The 20,692-nt window shown below is 45.6% G+C and overlaps 1 protein-coding gene across 2 annotated transcripts in view; it reads left to right on the top strand.

The window, feature by feature from the left end:
- Positions 1-20,692, top strand: part of COLQ (collagen like tail subunit of asymmetric acetylcholinesterase) — a 180,888-nt gene that overhangs the window by 43,741 nt on the left and 116,455 nt on the right. Inside the window, exon 1 of one of the 2 annotated variants that reach the window (XM_077268850.1) lies at positions 11,048-11,327. The exons of the other annotated variant lie outside the window; for it this stretch is intronic. Coding sequence (XP_077124965.1) covers positions 11,147-11,327 — 181 coding nt within the window. The 5' untranslated portion in view covers positions 11,048-11,146. Of the gene's footprint in view, positions 1-11,047; positions 11,328-20,692 lie in introns of those variants that run through there. 2 annotated transcript variants of the gene reach the window in all.

The raw sequence follows: 20,692 nt of genomic DNA, 5'->3' as shown, positions 1-20,692 counted from the left end.
ACGACTGAGGGAGCTGGCACATGGATGTGCATTCACACATATAGATGATGAAATCCTAACTCAGGTAATCGTCACCTGCTCATCTAACAAAATAAGGCGCAAAGCTCTGCAGCAAGATCTCTCTTTACATGAATTACTCAAAATAGCCCGTGCTACGGAAATAGCAGATCATCAGGCTACTACAATGGAGAATGGGGAAAAGTCACAGGTACATAATCTCGTGCATAAAAATACACAAGACAAGCAAACCCCGAAACAGAAAAAATGCTATAGATGTGGACAGGAGTTCCCTCACCGCCTGGACAGATGTCCAGCTATAGGACAGACATGCAATAAGTGTGGAAAAGGGAACCATTTGGCAGCTGTCTGCAGATCAGCACAATACAAGCCTTCTCTGCCTATGACACGGCCTGCAGATGTAAAAATGGTAAATCAGGATACAGAAGAAGCATCTGGAGCAGAAAACTATGTGTTCACCACCTCTGCCACTGGCTCTGTACAGTCCCCCTGTATCACACTCCCAATCTGCGACACCAATATCACGTTTACAATAGATACGGGAGCGTCAGTGGACATCATAGACAGCACTACCTATGAGCAATTGAAGACAAAGCCAGTTTTGCAGCAAGTACATACTAAAATCTTCCCATATGGATCTAAAATACCTCTAACTACCAGAGGGCAGTTTGATGTTGAACTGAGCTATAAAGACAATAAGCAGAAAACTACCTTTCATGCGTTACAAGGATCAGGAGGCTGTCTTCTCAGCTATCACACTGCCTTGAAGCTAGGTCTCATCCAAATTATCCATACCATAACTGATCCTGCGGACATGGATATACAAACCATGGTGAATAATTTTCCCTCCCTATTTAGTGGCTTGGGGAAACTAAAAGACTCTCAAGTACATCTTCATGTGGACGATAGTGTTCGCCCAGTGGCCCAGTCACATAGGCGCATTCCATTTCACCTGAGAAGGAAAGTAGAAAAAGAACTCCAATTCCTCATGGACGAGGACGTTATCGAAACCGTTACTGGGCCCACTCCCTGGGTCTCACCACTGGTGGTAGTTCCTAAACCAAAGGCTCCTGACCAGGTGAGATTGTGTGTTGACATGCGCCTACCCAACACTGCCATTCAGAGAGAAAGACATATCTCACCCACAATTGATGACATCATTCATGTGTTAAATGGAGCGACCGTCTTTTCAAAACTCGATCTCAATAAGGGCTATCACCAGTTAGAGCTGAGTCCAGAATCCAGATATTTGACAACATTTTCCACACATGTGGGCCTCAGAAGATATAAAAGATTGACTTTTGGGGTCTGCTCTGCAGCGGAAATTTTTCAGGATGCAATAAGGGGCGTTATTCAGAACATTCCAAATGCCTTTAATTACAGTGATGACATACTGGTGTTTGGCAAAACTCAAGCTGAACACAATCGTGCTCTATATGCCGTCTTTGAATGCCTCCTCTCTGCTGGACTCACCTTAAACAAGGAAAAATGTGAATTTGATAAAAATTCATTAGAGTTTTACGGTCATATTTTTTCGGCAAAAGGGGTACAACCTGATCCCAAGAAAGTGGAATCCATTAAATCAGCCTCAATTCCACAAGATGCCAGTGAAGTACGCTCGTTTCTTGGAATGGCCAGTTATTGTGCTAGATACATTCCAAACTTCTCAACAATTAACAGTCCATTAAGGGAACTTACAAAACAGAGTTGTGTTTTTCAATGGTCTCCAGACTGTCAAAATGCATTTGAAACAATTAAAACTGAACTTTGCTCAACAACCACAATGGCCTATTTTGATCCAGCTCTCCAAACTGAGCTAATTGTGGACGCCAGTCCCGTGGGGCTGGGTGCCATCTTAGCACAATATAAAGATAACAATCAAAATCCTCAGATTATTTCTTATGCAAGTAAAAGCTTAACAAGCACGGAACGGAAATATTCACAACCTGAAAAAGAAAGCTTGGCAGTTGTCTGGGGATGCGAACATTTTCACTTATTTCTGTATGGAGCTCCCTTCACTGTTGTCACAGATCATCAAGCACTCCTTACGATCTTTGGAAATCCCAGAGCTAAAATGCCTGCACGCATAGAACGGTGGGGTCTACGTCTACAGGACTACAACTACAAAATTGTCCACAAGCCTGGAAAATTCAGCAATCCCGCTGACTATCTGTCAAGACATCCGATGACTGATGATCTACCTGAGCATTCCGCCATTGAAGAATACATATGCTTCATTACAGCCCATGCAGTACCAAAAGCTCTTTCCATTGATCACTTTGTGAACGCCACAACAAGTGACAAGACACTACGTGCTTTAATACAAATCATCCGAAATCGAAGGTGGCATGAAATTCAAAGAGAAAAATTTCCCGATCCTGAGATTGATCTGACAGAATTAAAACTATTCTCAAGTGTACGGTATGAACTATCTGTCACTGAGGAATGCCTCATCCTTCGAGGTACCAAATTGGTTGTACCTAAGACTCTGCGCAGCTTAGTAATACAGATAGCGCATGAAGGTCATCTGGGAATTGTTGGCACAAAGAAATTACTCAGAGAAAAAGTGTGGTTCCCAAACATGGATCAATTGGTGGAAGAGAAGGTTAAACACTGTTCCACCTGCCAAGTTATCACTCCATCATCACAGCTGGAGCCTTTACAAATGTCACCTCTACCCACTGCTGTCTGGGAGGAGGTGGCAGTCGATATATATGGACCGTTACCAAATGGCCAATACATTCTAGTAACAATTGACGAATATTCCAGATACCCTGTCATTTCTTTTATCTCTTCAACATCTGCTACTAGTGTGATACCAGAACTGGATAACATATTTTCAGCATATGGCATTCCAAGAGTGGTCAAAACGGACAATGGACCTCCATTCAATGGACACGTGTTCACACAATTTGCTGAATACTTGGGGTTCAGTCACAGAAAAATCACACCGTGCTGGCCGCAAGCAAATGGAATAGTCGAACGCTTCATGCGCACCATGGGGAAACGAATCAAGGCAGCTAGCCTGGAGCACACCCCACTGAAACAGTCATTGTACAAATTCATGCGCAATTACCGCAATACGCCACATTCTACTACCAATGCTGCTCCAGCGCATCTAATGTTTGGCAGAACTCTGCATATACGAATCCCTGACATAGTCAGTCGTCCTGTACCAAGTGACTCCTCTGTGCGCTTAGCAGACTCTTCCAACAAACAAACCATGAAACACTATGCAGACAGAAGGCGAAGGGCACAGCCAAATGCTATCAAAAGAGGTGACGTCGTTGTGGTGCGTCAGAGACCAACCAACAAGACTTCAGCTGCATATTGTCCCGCAAAATATAACGTTATTGACAAGAAAGGCAGCATGGTCACGGCTGAGAGGGATGGACACTTCATAACTAGTGTTGAGCATTCCGATGCTGCAAGTATCGGGTATCGGCCGATACTTGCTGTATCGGAATTCCGATACCGGGATTCCGATACTCTTGTGGTATCGGGTATTGGGTATCGGAACAACATTAATGTTAAAATGTGTAAAATAGAGAATTAAAATAAAAAATATCGCTATACTCACCTGTCCGACGCAGCCGGGACCTCAGCGCAGGAACCGGCAGCGTTGTTTGTTTAAAATTCCCGCTTTTACATGGTTACGCGAAGTCCCGGCTTGTGATTGGTCAGGGCGGCCATGTTGCCGGGCCGCGGACCAATCACAGCAAGCCGTGACGAAATTACGTCACGGCTTGCTGTGATTGGTCCGCGTCCCGGCAACATGGCCGCCATTAACCAATCACAAGCCGTGACGTCACGGGAGGCTGGAAACGCGCTCATTTTAAAAAGGGCGCGTGTCCAGCCTCCCGTGACGTCACGGCTTGTGATTGGTTGCGTCGCGGTCAACCAATCACAAGCCGGGAGGCTGGACACGCGCCCATTTCAAAATGAGCGCGTCCAGCCTCCCGGCTTGTGATTGGTTGATCGCGGCGCAACCAATCACAAGCCGTGACGTCACGGGAGGCTGGACACGCGCCCATTTCAAAATGAGCGCGTCCAGCCTCCCGGCTTGTGATTGGTTGATCGCGGCGCAACCAATCACAAGCCGTGACGTCACGGGAGGCTGGACACGCGCCCATTTCAAAATGAGCGCGTCCAGCCTCCCGGCTTGTGATTGGTTGATCGCGGCGCAACCAATCACAAGCCGTGACGTCACGGGAGGCTGGACACGCGCCCATTTCAAAATGAGCGCGTCCAGCCTCCCGGCTTGTGATTGGTTGATCGCGGCGCAACCAATCACAAGCCGTGACGTCACGGGAGGCTGGACACGCGCCCATTTTAAAATGAGCGCGTGTCCAGCCTCCCGTGACGTCCCGGCTTGTGATTGGTCAGGGCGGCCATATTGCCGGGACGCGGACCAATCACAGCAAGCCGTGACGTAATTTCGTCACGGCTTGCTGTGATTGGTCCGCGTCCCGGCAACATGGCCGACCTGACCAATCACAAGCCGGGAATTCACGTAACCAAGTAATAGCGCGATTTTTAAACAAACAACGCTGCCGGTTCCCTCGCTGAAGTCCCGGCTGCGTCGGACAGGTGAGTATAGCGATATTTTTTATTTTAATTCTTTCTTTTACACATTTATATGGTTCCCAGGGCCTGAAGGAGAGTTTCCTCTCCTTCAGACCCTGGGAACCATCAGGGATACCGTCCGATACATGAGTCCCATTGACTTGTATTGGTATCGGGTATCGGTATCGGATTGGATTCCGATACTGTGACGGTATCGGCCGATACTTTCCGATACCGATACTTTCAAGTATCGGACGGTATCGCTCAACACTATTCATAACTCGAAACTCTTCACATTTCAAAATTATTCCTCAAAATAATGACAATGGACATTCTCTGGGGGAAGATTCGGCACTCAACAGTGGAGAGAATCACCAGGAGGCAACAAGTTCTTCATTAATGGACACCATCGCTGAGCCCAGACGTTATCCATCAAGAGAGAGAAGGGCTCCATCCAGACTTATTGAAGAAGCGTGACTTCTTTTCTTTAACAGGGCAAAATGGACATACGTTTTCTTGGACATTTTTCTTGTTGCATCATTAGTTCATGTTATTTTATTTTAGCTTTATTCGTTTAAAAAAAAAAAAAAAAAAAAAAAAAAGGGGGATGTTGTAATATGCATTAATTAAATCTTGTACCTTGTCTCTTTAAGAAAGATTAGATGTAGAGAATTGTGGGTAGTTACAGAGAGGAGGGGGAGAAGTTACTTTCACTTTGTCATGCATGCAGAGCCAAGCTTATGCAACCTGCTAAAGAGAAATAAAGATAATGAAGATTTACTAGTGTGGATTACTTACAAAGTGTGGACATTACATACACCTCCTCTCCTAACATCATGCCTGCTTTTTACACTTTTTAGTACACTAGTGATCGTCTTACCGCTGTCTCCAACATCATGTCCTCCCTCTATCTGAAACTGAACCTGTCAAAAATTGAACATGTTGTGTTTCCTCCCTTTACTAACCTACCTATGCCCGACATTGCCATTTCCGTGTGTGGTTCCACCATTACTCCCCAGCAACATGCCCGCTGTCTTGGGGTCATACTCAATTCAGAGCTTTCATTCACCCCCCACATCTGATCACTGACTCGCTCTTGTTATCTGCACCTCAAAAACATTTCTAGAATTCGACCATTTCTTATTTTCGACTCTGCAAAAACTCTTGCTATTTCTCTTATTCATTCTTGTCTGGACTATTGTAACTCTCGACTAATCAGTCTCCCTCTTACCAAACTCTCCCTTCTCCAATTTGTCTTGAATGCCTCAACCAGGATCATATTCCTCCCCAATTGTTACACCGATGCTTCTACCTTGTGCCAGTCATTACAATGGTTACCCATCCACTCCAGAATTCAGTATAAACTTATTATCCTCACGCACAAAGCACTCCATAACTCAGCACCACCCTACATCTCCTCCCTCATCTTAGTCTACCACCCTACCCGTGCCCTCCTTTCTGCTAATGACCTGAGGTTAACATCCTCAATAGTCAGAACCTTCCACTCCCGTCTCCAAGATTTTTCACTTCCTGCCCCAATTTTTTGGAATGCACTATCCAGGTTAATTTGATTAATCCCCAATACCCACAGTTTTAAGTGCACCCTAAAAAAGCATTTCTTCAGACTGGCCTACCGCCTCAATACATTAATCTAACTATCCCTGTGTTGCCCATTCAAAATTTTTACCATAACCAGGATCCTTGTATCTTGTTCTCACACGCTTTATGCATTTAATAGCCCTCTGTGTCTGTACTGTTACATATTTAGGCTGATAACCGGTTTATGCAGCATTACATGAACACCCGATTCTTGCACTATGGCTGGACCGAACAATGAAAGCAATTGTTACCATCTACCTTTCGTGTCTCCCCTTTTTCCATAGATTGTAAGCTTGTGAGCAGGGCCCTCACTCCTCTTGGTATCTGTTTTGATCTATGTGTTTATTGTTATGCTGTAATGTCCATTGTCTGTACAAGTCTCCTATAAAATGTAAAGTGCTGCGGAATATGTTGGCGCTATAGAAATAAAATGATTATTATTATCTATATATATAATTGTCTAAGGGTTTTTCCGTCTGCCTGTCTGTCTGTCTGTCTGTCCTGGAAATCCCGCGTCTCTGATTGGTCGAGGCCTGGCGGCCTCGACCAATCAGAGACGGGCACAGCATGGCGACGATGATGTCATAATGGTTGCCTCGACCAATCAGCGACGGGCACAGTATCGACGTAGATGTCATAATGGTTGCCATGGCGACAATGATGTCATAAAAGTTGCCTCGACCAATCAGCGACGGGCACAGTCTGCCGCTAATCACATACTACGGGGACATGCATATTCTAGAATACCCGATGCTTTAGAATCGGGCCACAGTCTAGTTATTATTATAAGTGTGTAAAATGTAGTAGACATGATACAAGTCAGGGGAGCCAGGTTTTTTTCTTCAAAAATTGTGCCATAATTCTTGTGCCACCTACCGGCTCTTTGTATGTAGCTTTGCTATGTGCATTAGACCAAAAACTGCTTAAGGCTATGTTCACACGTAGCATTTTTGCTGCTTTTTGTATGCAAATTAAAAGCTGCATTTTAAAGTGTCAGCAAATGCTATGAGATTTCAGAAATCTCATACACAGTTTTTTTTTTCTGACTTGAATGAGAAAACTGCTGCTTTTTTGAAAACTGCAGCATGTCACTTCTTTCACCATTTTTCAGCGTTTTTTCACCCATAGAAAGCAATGAATAAATGCAAAAAGTAGCAAAAACGTTGCCATAAATTTTTTGCTGCGTTTTTAGTAAAAATGAAAAAAAGCTGGTCCAGCAGGATGTGAAACCCATTTATTTTTGTGATTTTCTCAAGTTGAAACCATAATGTCTTGGTCTCCTCACCTGAGAATGGCAAATAGGATTAGTACAATTTAATTAAATTAGTGATGTGTTAAGGTACATTAAGCGACGCTGCAGCGATAGCGACAACGATGCCGATCGCTGCAGCGTCGCTGTTTGATCGCTGGAGAGCTGTCACACAGACCGCTCTCCAGCGACCAACGATGCCGAGGTCCCCGGGTAACCAGGGTAAACATCGGGTTGCTAAGCGCAGGGCCGCGCTTAGTAACCCGATGTTTACCCTGGTTACCAGCGTAAAAGTAAAAAAAACAAACAGTACATGCTCACCTGCGCGTCCCCCAGCGTCTGCTTCCTGACACTGATGAGCTCCGGCCCTAACAGCACAGCGGTGATGTCACCGCTGTGCTTTCACTTTCACTTTAGGGTCGGATCTCAGTCAGAGCAGGAAGCAGACGGCAGGGGACGCGCAGGTGAGCATGTACTGTTTGTTTTTTTTACTTTTACGCTGGTAACCAGGGTAAACATCGGGTTACTAAGCGCGGCCCTGCGCTTAGTAACCCGATGTTTACCCTGGTTACCAGTGTAAAACATCGCTGGTATCGTTGCTTTTGGTGTCAAACACAACGATACACGGCGATCGGACGACCAAATAAAGTTCTGGACTTTATTCAGCGACCAGCGACATCACAGCAGGATCCTGATCGCTGCTGCGTGTCAAACTAAACGATATCGCTAGCGAGGACGCTGCAACGTCACGGATCGCTAGCGATATCGTTTAGTGTGACGGTACCTTTAAAGTAAACAATTAGGTACCGTCACACTAAAGGTACCGTCACATTAAGCGACGCTGCAGCGATAGCGACAGCGATGCCGATCGCTGCAGCGTCGCTGTTTGGTCGCTGCAGAGCTGTCACACAGACCGCTCTCCAGCGACCAACGATGCCGAGGTCCCCGGGTAACCAGGGTAAGCATCGGGTTGCTAAGCGCAGGGCCGCGCTTAGTAACCCGATGTTTACCCTGGTTACCAGCGTAAAAGTTAAAAAAACAAACAGCACATACTCACCAGCGCGTCCCCCAGCCTCTGCTTCCTGACAATGACTGAGCTCCGGCCCTAACAGCACAGCGGTGACGTCACCGCTGTGCTTTCACTTTCAGTTTAGGGCCGGCGCTCAGTCAGTGTCAGGAAGCAGAGGCTGGGGGACGCGCTGGTGAGTATGTGCTGTTTGTTTTTTTAACTTTTACGCTGGTAACCAGGGTAAACATCGGGTTACTAAGCGCGGCCCTGCGCTTAGTAACCCGATGTTTACCCTGGTTACCAGTGTAAAATATCGCTGGTATCCTTGCTTTTGCTGTCAAACACGGCGATACACGGCGACCTAGCGACCAAATAAAGTGCAGACCTTCTAGCAGCGACCAGCAATTTCACAGCGGGATCCAGATCGCTGCTGCGTGTCAAATACAGCGATATCGCTATCCAGGTTGCTGCAACGTCACGGATCGCTGGCGATATCGCCTAGTGTGACGGTACCTTAAGCGACGCTGCAGCGATACAGACAACGATGCCGATCGCTGCAGCGTCGCTGTTTGGTCGCTGGAGAGCTGTCACACAGACTGCTCTCCAGCGACCAACGATGCCGAGGTCCCTGGGTAACCAGGGTAAACATCGGGTTGCTAAGCGCAGGGCCGCTCTTAGTAACCCGATGTTTATCCTGGTTACCAGTGTAAAATGTAAAAAAACAAACACTACATACTCACCTTCACGTCCCCCGGCGTCTGCTTCCTGCACTGACTGTGAGTGCCGGCCCTAACAGCAGAGCGGTGACGTCACCGCTGTGCTCTGCTTTTACTTTATGGCCGGCAGTCAGTCAGTGCGGGAAGCAGACGGCGAGGGACCTGACGGACACCGGAATGGGAGTATGTACGGTTTTTTTTTTTTTACATTTACGATGGTAACCAGGGTAAACATCGGGTTACTAAGCGCGGCCCTGCGCTTAGTAACCCGATGTTTACCCTGGTTACAAGCGAACGCATCGCTGGATCGGTGTCACACACACCGATCCAGCGATGACAGCGGGAGATCCAGCGACGAAATAAAGTTCCAAACGATCTGCTATGACGTACGATTCTCAGCGGGGTCCCTGATCGCTGCTGCGTGTCAGACACAGCGATATCGTATGAATATCGCTGGAACGTCACGGATCGTGCCGTCGTAGCGACAAAAGTGCCACTGTGAGACGGTACCCTAATGTGTGAAATTGAACAATGCTTGATCAACTCAATGGCCCTGACCAATGTGTAAGGCTATGTGCATACCATGCGGATTTACTGCGGATCCGCAGCGTTTTTTTCCGCGCAGAAATGCTGCAGATCCGCAAAGTGATTTACAGTACAAGTAAATCAATAGGAAAAAAAAAATGCTGTGCTAATGGTGCGGAAAATTCGGCATGGAAAACGTAGCGGATTGAAAGGAGCATGTCACTTCTTTTGTGCACATCTGCAGCGTTTCTGCACCCTTCCATTATAGAAATCCTCAGGGGTAAAAAACGCATGAAATCCGCACAAGATCCGCAGCAAATCCGCAAGAAAAAAGCACAAAATCCGCAAGAAAAACGCATCAAATCAGCACCTGCATTTTCTGCCAGGAGATACAGATTTTGTGCAGAAAATTCTGCACCCAAATCTGCAACGTGTGCACATAGCCTAAAAGTAAAAAGTCTCACCAATGCTCTGCCAATGTCTATGGTAAACTATTCCAGACCAATTCAACTCCCCCAGTTGTTGTTACATTTGTAATTATGTATTTTTCAAGAACATTTTTGTTCAGAATAGTCACTATTTTTTCAGACATCAAAATCTTTTTCCACTAAATAATTTGATAAATTTGCCCTTTCTTCCACATACGGTATGTTTTATGGGTTCACACATGTCTTGTGTTGATGGCCTTACATCTTGCATTGTTCATGCTTGTATGGTGGAAGCAAAGCTGAACTTTGGGATCCTGAAAACGCAGCAAAAAAAAAAAAAAAGAAGCAAAAACGCAGCAAGAAAAACAGCAATAAATCCAGCCAAACCTGCTTTTTGTCTGCAGCTTTTTACTGCTAATGGATAAGGTTTTGGCTGCAGAAGAAAAAGCAGCAAAAAAAACAATGTGTGAACATAGCCCAAATAGAAGCTTTGTTTTCATGCAGCTCTGCCCTACTCAACTGTTTTATATCTGGAATTCTAAGTCACTCTCTCCAGTAAGCACGTAGGGAAATTAATACAAGCAGGATGTCCAAGGGAGTGTGGGAAAATAATGAATGGAGGCACTAGAGTCGTGTCAGTATTAAGTACGTAATGTGTATCACCCAGCTTGTTTATTATTAGTTTTGATCTGCTCCCAAGTAGGAAAGACACCTGTGATGTTATGTCAGCAGTGCTCTTCGGAACGGTTTAGCCTGTCAATCAATGTTCATAGAAGCCAATGAGTCACTTGAATTGAAGACAAGCCTTCAGGACAGCTGGAGCAGGGCACATGAATGTGCAAGTGTTTAATGAGAATGTCTGTGAAAAGTATCGGGCCCTTACTATAAACAAAGAGAACAATTAATCCAGCATTGTGTCTAAAATGACTAAGTAGTGAATTCTCTTTTAAAAGGGTATCCCAGAAATAGAAAAAAAAAAATAAAGGAGAGGTCATTGTAAAGTTTTGCCTAGTGGGATAATTACTATAGGATTAAAATGGGCTTGCATCTTGTTACACTGAGAGAAGCCTGTCCTAGAATGCCAGGACAGGAGCCTGTGAGCAGGTGCAGGAGGAGCTCCGCCGCTGTGACCTGGAGTTCAGCTGTATACTGTGCAGTCATTCAGAAAGGCAGGGTGCTGAGAGGTTCGAGCTGCCTCTTCTTACCTCACATCTCTGGTATCTCTCTCTTTAGCAGAGCACATCTTCCTACCCATGAAGGGAGAGGGACGGGAGCTTCCTACTGCACATGCTCATGGGCAACTGTCCTAAAATTCGAGGACAGGTTTATGTCAGTGTAACAGGACAGCGGCCATTTTAATTGAATAATGACTACCTGCCTAGAAATAAAGATTGTGATTTGTTAATTAACCCTTTCACCTTTCGATTTTCCATTTTTCCGGTTTCGTTTTTTGCACCCCTTATTCCCAGAGTCATAACTTTTTTTATTTTGCCATCAATATGGCCGTGTGAAGGCTTGTTTTTTGCAGGATGAGTTGTACTTTTGAACAACACCATCAACTTTACCATATAGAACACTGGCAAATGGGAATAAAATCCAAGTGCGGTGAAATTGCAAAAAAAGTGCAATTCCACAATGTTTTTTAATTTTTTTACCATGTTGACTAAATGCTAAAACTGACCTGCCATTATAATTCTCCGGGTCAGTACAAGTACGCATATATAAAACATGTATAGGTTCTTTTTTATTTAAGTGGTAAAAAAATCAAAAGTTTGTAAAAAGTTTGTAAAAAAAAAAAATGGGGCCATTTTCCGAGACTCGTAGCATCTGCATTTTTCTGATGGGTGAAGGCTTATTTTTTGCACGCTGAGCTGTTGTTTTTATTGATACCCTTTTGTGATAGATACAATGCTTCAATCACCTGTGTTTGCATTTAATTGCAATGTTGAGGTGACTAAAAAAAACGTAATTTTTATTTTTTTTTCTCATTATGCCGTTTACTGATCGGATTAATTTACTTCATATTTTGATAGATCTGACATTTCTGAACCCAGCGATACAAAATGTATATATTTTATTGTTTTATTTTGAATGGGGCAAAAGGGGAGTGATCTGAACTTATATATACAAGTGCTTCTCACTAAATTAGAATATCATCAAAAAGTTAATTTATTTAAGTTCTTCAATACAAGAAGTGAAACTCATATATTATATAGAGTCATTACAAACAGAGTGATCTATTCCAAGTGTTTATTTCTGTTTATGTTGATGATTTTAGCTTACAGCCAATGAAAATCCAAAAGTCATTAACTCAGTAAAATTAGAATACTTTATAACACCAATCCGAAATGTTGGCCTACCGAAATGTACGCTCAGTAAATGCACTCATTACTTGGTCGGGGCTCCTTTTGTATTAATTACTGCATCAATGCGGCGTGGCATGGAGGCGATCAGCCTGTGGCACTGCTGAGGTATTATGGAAGCCCAGGTTGCTTTGATAGCAGCCTTCAGCTTGTCTGCATTGTTGGGTGAGGTGTCAGATTATCTATTGGGTTAAGGTCAGGTGAGTTTTCTGGCCAATCAAGCACAGTAATACTGTTGTTTTTAAACCAGGTATTGGTACTTTTGGCAGCATGAAGTGCTCTAATATTTCCTGGTAGATGGCAGGGCTGACTTTGGTCTTGATAAAACACAGTAAACCTACACCAGCAGATGACATGACTCCCCAAACCATCACTGAATGTGGAAACTTCACACTAGACCTCAAGCAGCTTGGATTGTGGCCTCTTTACTCTTCTTCCAGACTCTGTGACCTCCAAATGAAATGCAAAATTTACCCTCATCTGAAAACAATGTCTTGGACCACTGAGCAATAGCCCAGTTCTTTTTCTCCATGGCCCAGGTAAGACACTTCTGGTGTTATCTATTGGTCATGAGTGGCTTGACACAAGGAATACGACACTTGTAGCCCATGTCCTGGATACATCTGTGTGTCTTGGCTCTTGAAGCAATGACTCCAGCAGCAGTCCACTCCTTGTGAATCTCACCCAACTTTTTGAATTGCCTTTTCTTAACATTTCTTTCAAGGCTGCAGTTATCCCAGTTGCTTGTGCACCTTTTTCTACCACACTTTTTCCGTCTACTCAACTTTCCATTAATATGCTTGGATACAGCACTCTGTGAATGGCCAGCTTCTTTAGCAATGATCTTTTGTGGCTTACCCTCCTTGAGGAGTGTGTTAATGACTGCCTTTTGGACATCTGTCAAGTCAGTAGTCTGATTGTGGAACCTACCGAAACAGACTAAGGGACCTTTTTAAACACTTAGGAAGCCTTTGCAGCTGTTTTTTGTTAAAGGGGTTGTCCACTACTTTCAATTAACCCCCCAATGTATCCCCCCGGGTCCCCTAATGAATTGTGCAAATACCTTCCGTTGCCGTTTTCACCTGTGAGCGACGCTATTTCGGCGGCTGAGTCCAGGTCACGTGACCCCAGGCTGCAGCCACCGCTTATTTCCGCCGACGTCACGTCAATTTCCAGACTCTGGAAATTGACGTGACGTCAGCAGCAGGCGTGAGCCAGCCTCACAGTCAGCAGTCACTCATCAAGAGTGCCTGGGCTGTGGGCGGGGCTGGTGGCTGCCTGCGGGGCTGTGCTGGGGGCGGGCGGGGCTAGGCTGGTATGTGCGGGCGCCGGGGGTCTGCGTGCCGGCGCCAGTATGTGCGTGCCGGCGCCGGTATGTGGGGGCCGGTGCTGGGGCTCTGTGGGTCGGTGCCGGTATGTGCTGGGTCTGCTGCGGGGGGGGGGTGGTCTTTGGGGTGTGTGTGTGAGTCTCTCTGTGTACAGGCACCGTCCGATGGGACTACAGGTCCCATCGGGCTCTGCCTGCTACAGTGACAGTGAGTGACACATTAGCCAATGATGGGACAGTAGTAGTCCCATCTGTTGTGAATTCCATTCTCGGACTCCCTCCTGTGGTCATGAATGGTACTTTGGTTAGTTCTGCTCTTGGACTCCCTCTGGTGGCTTTGAGCGGAACTGCTGGTCACTGAGGTTGGCTTTGTCAGCTGCTCTCGTTTATTGCTTGCTGGCTTCCCTATTTAACTCCACTCAGATCGTTACTTCATGCCAGCTGTCAATGTTTCAGTATTGGTTCAGATCTCTCTTGGACTTCTCTGAGGACCTGTCTACTCCAGCAGAAGCTAAGTCTTTGCTAGTTCATTTGTTGTTACTGCTTCCTGAATATATTTCTTAGTACTGCTAATTTCTAGTCCAGCTTGCTATCATGATATTCCCTTGCTAGCTGGAAGCTCTGGGGGTGCAGAGTGGCACCTCCACACCGTGAGTCGGTGTGGGGAGTCTTTTTGCTTACTCTGCGTGGTTTTTTGTAGTCTTTTGTGCTGACCGCATAGTTCCCTTTTCTATCCTCTGACTATTTAGTGAAGTCTGGCCTCCTTTGCTAAAACCTGTTTCATTCCTGTGTTTGTGACTTTCCTCTTAACTCACAGTCAATATATGTGGGGAGCTGCCTTTACCTTTGGGGAATTTCTCTGAGGCAAGGTTAGGCTTCTATTTCTATCTTTAGGGGTAGTTAGCTCTTAGGCTGTGAAGAGGCGTCTAGGGAGAGTTAGGTACGCTCCATGGCTCTTTCTAGTGTGTGTGATAGGAGTAGGGTTTGCGGTCAGCAGAGTTCCCACTTCCCAGAGCTAGTTCCGATTTTTGAGTTTACTCATCAGGTCATTCCGGGGTGCTCCTAACCACCAGGTCCATAACACCCATCATCCGGCTAATGTGTTGAATGTAAAAAAAAAATACACATATACAGTACATACATACATACATACAACACACACCATGTGACATGTAACAACATGCGACATGTGACAACATGCAACATACGACATGCAATGACATGCGACATGCACCATGCAATATGCGATGACATGCAGCATGCGCCGACATGCGACAACATGCAACATACGACATGCACCATGCGACGACATGCACCATGCGACATGCACCATGCACCATGCGACGAAATGCACCATGTGACATGCACCATGCGACGACATGCAACATGTGACATGCGACAACATGCAACATACAACATGCACCATGCGACGACATGCACCATGCGACATTACCATGCGACGACATGCGCCATGCACCATGCGACGACATGCACCATGCGACGACATGCACCATGTGACATGCACCATACGATGACATGCAGCATGCGACGACATGCAACATGTGACATGCGACAACGTGCAACATACGACATGCACCATGCGACGACATGCAACATGCGACATGCACCATGCGACGACATGCACCATGCGACACCATGGACATGCACCATGCGACGACATGCACCATGCGACAACATGCAACATACGACATGCACCATGCGCCGATAAGCACCATGCGACGACATGCGACATGCACCATGCGACGACATGCGACATGCACCATGCAACGACATGCAACATGCAACCTATGACATGCACCATGCGACGACATGCACCATGCGACTACATGCACCATGCGACGACATGCACCATGCGACGACATGCACCATGCGACGACATGCACCATGTGACGACATGCGACATGCACCATGCGATGACATGCAACATACGACATGCAATGACATGCGACGACATGCAACATGTGACATGCAACATGCCACATACAGTACGTACATACATACAACATACATACAGTACATATAACATAGAGTACATACTCACCATCACTTGTCACCTTGATCCCCGAAGCCATTGTCATCTGTAAAAAATATTAAAATAATAAACAACCAATATACTCCCTGATCCGCAGAAATCCAATTAAAACGAGTGTCCCTCGACGATCTCCCGTGGAGAGCAGGAGCATCTGCTGATGCGACCGCTCTCCAGGGGCTCCAGGAATACAATGATGGAAGGTATCCTTCCACAATGTATTCCTCCCAATGTATTCCTACGCCTTTGTGAGAAAATAGTCCCTAGTCTCACTTTATACCATTGCTGTTGAGAAATTTTCCCAGGCAGCAATTGCCATAAAGTGAGCCTTTGTCCTAAGTGATGCACTGCATCACTCAGTGCTCTCAGTGCTGCACTGCAGGAGCCATTGTCTCCTGTCAGTGTGTCACTGAGGGTCCTATAGAGCAGTGACATCACCCGATGTCAATGTTCTATAGGGGAGATCATCGTGGGACACTCATTATTAATTGGACTACGGCGGACAGGTAGTATACGGTTTATTATTTTATGTTTTTTGCAGGCGCTGAAGTATGGTAAGTATGGTTAAATGAAGAATATTAAAATACTTTTTTCCTAATGTGTGTGTGTTTTATTAACCCTTTATTAGTATTGGATTACTAATGGATAGGCGTCTTATTGACGCCTCTCCGTTATTAACCCGGATTAATGTCACCTTACAATAGCAAGGTGACATTAACCCCTTATTACCCCATATCCCACCGCTACACGGGAGTGGGAAGAGAGGGGCTAAGTGCTGGAATTGGCGCATCTTACAGATGCGCCATTTTCGGGGCGGCTGCGGACTGGTATTTGTAGCCGGGGGGGACCAATATCCATGGCCCCTCTCTAGGCTATGAATATCAGCCCGCAGCTGCCTGCATAGCCTTTCTGGCTATAAAATATAGGAGGACCCCACGTAATTTTTTTGGGGGGTCCCCCTATTTTAATAGCCAGTAAAGGCTATGCAGACAGCTGCGGGCTGATATTCATAGCAGGCTACAAATATTGGCCCCCGGCCGTCAGCTTTCCCCCTCTGGTGCAGAAAATTGTGCGGGAGCCCACGCCGTTTTTTCCGTTTTTTTATTAAATTAAACGCTCATAAAGGCCTATTTCACCCTTGCGTCGGTACAGGTCCGTCGCTATGCGTCGGGCTGACGTACCGACGCATGTTGTGAAATTTGTGCACGTCGTGGGCAGCGGATGCAGTTTTTCAACGCATCCGCTGCCCATTCTGAAGTCCGGGGAGGAGGGGGCGTAGTTTTGGCCGCGCATGCGCGGTACAAAATGGCGGACGCGACGGACAAAAAAACGTTCACTTGAACGTTTTTCGTGCCAACGGTCCGCCAAAACACGATGCATCCGTTGCATGACGGACACGACGTGTGGCCATCCATCGCGATCCGTCACTAATACAAGTCTATGGGTAAAAAATGCATCCTGCGAGCACATTTGCAGGATCCGTTTTTTTCCCAAAAAGACGGATTGCTAAAAACGCAAGTGTGAAAGTAGCCTTAGGCTACTTTCACACTAGCGTTTTTTTTGCAAACGTCGCAATGCGTCGTTTTGGCGAAAAAACACATCCTGCAAAGTCGTCTGGAGGATGCGTTTTTTCCCCATAGACTAACACGGTTGCGTCGTGTTGTGGCGGACCGCCGGCCGCAAAAAACGTTACATGTAACTTTTTTTGTGCCGACGGTCCCCCATTTCCGACCGCGCATGCGAGGCCGGAACTCCGCCCCCACCTCACCGCACCTCACAATGGGGCAGCGGATGCGTGGAAAAACAGCATCCGCTGCCCCCGTTGTGCGGCGCTTGCACAGTATGCGTCGGTACGTCGGGCCGACGCTAGTGTGAAAGTAGCCTTAGGCTGCTTTCACACTAGCATCGGTATGGGGCAGTCGCACTGCGTCGGCCCGACGTACCGACGCATACTGTGACAAAAATGCCTGACGTGGGCAGTGGAAGCAGTCTTAAGACGCTTCCGCTGCCCCATTGCAAGGTCCAGGGAGGAGGGGGCGGCGTTTTGGCCGCGCATGCGCAGTCGAAAATGGCGGACTAGACGCACAAAAAAAAGTTACATGTAACTTTTTTTGTGCAACTTTGCAGGATGCGTTTTTTTCTCCACAACGACGCATTGCGACGTGCAGTGCACGACGCTAGTGTGAAAGTAGCCTTAGAAACATTGGCCTTTCTATTATATAGCTATGGATATATCTATCTATAGATATATTTATAGATAGATATATCTATAGATACATAGATGTACCTATCCATATATTTGGCTGCTTTCACACATCAGGATTTTGCCGTTTTTTTCTCATATAGTTGTATTAGCGCCGGATTGCGCCTGATGACCACACGTTTCATCCGTTTTTTGCCGGATTCGTCAAAAAAGCTGTTTCTGCCGGATGGGAAAACACATACAGAGGAACGTTTTTTCTGTCCGGCGAAAAAACGCACAGCAACGGATCCGGCAAAAAACGTATGAAACTGAGATGTGAAATGATGAATCCGGCCTTGGAACCTGTTTTTTCATGCATGTTTCCTTTCAAATCATGCACATTTTCTGTTTATTTATTTCCAAAAACTGCATCAAAACCGTGAAAAAAAACCGCACCAAAAACAGCATCAAAACTGCACCAAAAACTGCATCAAAACCTGGTGCAGTTTTGGTGCGGTTTTGATGCAGTTTTTGGTGCTGTTTTGCAGTTTTTGGTGCAGTTTTAATGCAGTTTTCGGTGCGGTTTTGATGCAGTTCTTGGTGCGGTTTTGGTGGAGTTTTTGGTGCGGTTTTGATGCAGTTTTTGGTCCGTTTTTTGTGCAGTTTTGATGCAGTTTTTGGTGCAGTTTTGATGCAGTTTTTGGTGCGGTTTTGGTGCAGTGTTGATGCAATTTTGGTGCGGTTTTGATGCAGTTTTTATTGCAGTTTTGATGCTTTTTTATGCACGGTTTTGATGCATTTTTTAATTCGCTCTTGGTGCGTTTTTTGCATGGTTTTTATGCGTTTTGGTGCGTTTTTGAAAGCTAAATAATGATGTATTATTGAACAAAAAAAAAAGATTTGTGATGTAATTATTGTCTAATCTCCTCTTTTACATTTGTCCAACCCACACTCCATTACACACACAGATAGACAGATAGATGATAGATGAAATGGATAGACAGATCTAGATATAGATAGATCTATAGATGCATACATCTATCTATTCATATATCTATCTATAGATATATCTGGATAGATATATCTATTGATAGATGTATGGATAGCGTAGGGTGTGTGTCCACTGTCCAGATTACATCCGAATTAGCTGCAGATTGGATGCTGCGTACTTGTAGTCCCATCGGATGATGCCTGCACACACACCCCAAAAGACCCCCCGCACAGCCCCGCACACACCCGAAAAGCCAGGCACCCACCCTAAAAGCCCCGCACACACCTGAACAGCCCCGCGCACACCCAAACAGTCCCGCACACACCCAAACAGTCCCGCGCACACCCGAAGAGTCCCGCACACATCCGAACAGTCCCGCACACTCCCGAACAGCCAGGCACCCACCCGAAAAGCCCTGCACACACCCGAACAGCCAGGCACCCACCCGAAAAGCCCCGCGCACACCCAAACAGCCCCGCACATATCCGAACAGCCCCGCACACATCCGAACAGCCCGCAGTCCCAGCACACACATACACGCACACAGTCACCGCCCACACACTTCCCTCCTCCCAAACTGCAGCGTTTCTCGGACCCACATCCACAGCAAAACTACAGATCTTTTTTACATCTGCGGTTTTGCTGCGGATGTGCCCGAATCAATGAAAGTCTAAAGGTGCAGAAACGCTGCAGTTCCGCACAAAAAAAGTGACATGCTGCGAAAAAAAAAGCTGCGTTTCGATGCGGCTTTTTCCACAGCATGTGCACAACAAGTCTGCGGCTCCCATAGACTTACATTGGTTGTGCACTACACTGTGGATTTGATGCAATTCTGTGTGGCAAAAAACACTGCGGATCTGGAATCAAATCCGCAACGTGTCCACACAGCCTTAGTATTTAGTGAACCTAGCAAAAAAGCCAAGCAAAAAACAAGTGTGGGATTGCACTTTTTTTACAATTTCATTGCACTTTGAATTTTTTTCACATTTTCTGTTACACTACATGGTAAAACCAACGGTGTCGTTCAAAAGTAGAACTTGTCCCGCAAAAGATAAGCCCTCACATGGCCATGTAGACGGAAAAATTATGGCTCTGGAAAGAAGAGGAGCGATAAACGAAAAAAGCTCCAGGGCTGAAGGGGTTTAGAAACATGGATATGGACATATCCATGGAAATAGACATAGATATATAGATATCTGTATGTATTCATCTATCTATCTATTTGTTATCTATCTATCTATCTATCTATCTATGTATCTATGTATCTATCTATCTGTGTGTAATGGAGTGTGGGTTGGACAAATGTAAAAGAGGAGGTTGGACAGAAATGACATCACAAATCTTTTTGAAGATAGAGGTGGGAGAGGAGGGAGGGGTTGGGGTGTGTTTTGGAGTGGGTGTGCCAGGTGCAGAGTTACAGGCGAGTGCAATGCATCATGGACACAGTAAGTCAGGAGAAAGGAAGTTGTCGATTAACCCCATGAGAGCTGGATCCAGCGCTAAAGATGTGCTGCTACAGCATGATAAAAGGTAATATTGTAAAATAAACACAGTAGATGTTTTCAGTGGCACATAATAGCAAGATTTATAAAAAAAAAAAAAGTTATAGTAGTGGACAACTTCTTTAATTTATTCTAATTTTCTGAGATAATGACTTTTGGGTTTTCAT

Source organism: Ranitomeya variabilis, chromosome 6 (assembly GCF_051348905.1).
Source record: "Ranitomeya variabilis isolate aRanVar5 chromosome 6, aRanVar5.hap1, whole genome shotgun sequence".
Taxonomy (NCBI): domain Eukaryota; kingdom Metazoa; phylum Chordata; class Amphibia; order Anura; family Dendrobatidae; genus Ranitomeya; species Ranitomeya variabilis.
The sequence above is the reverse complement of the archived record's forward strand: the minus strand, read 5'-3'. Positions and strand labels throughout refer to the sequence as shown.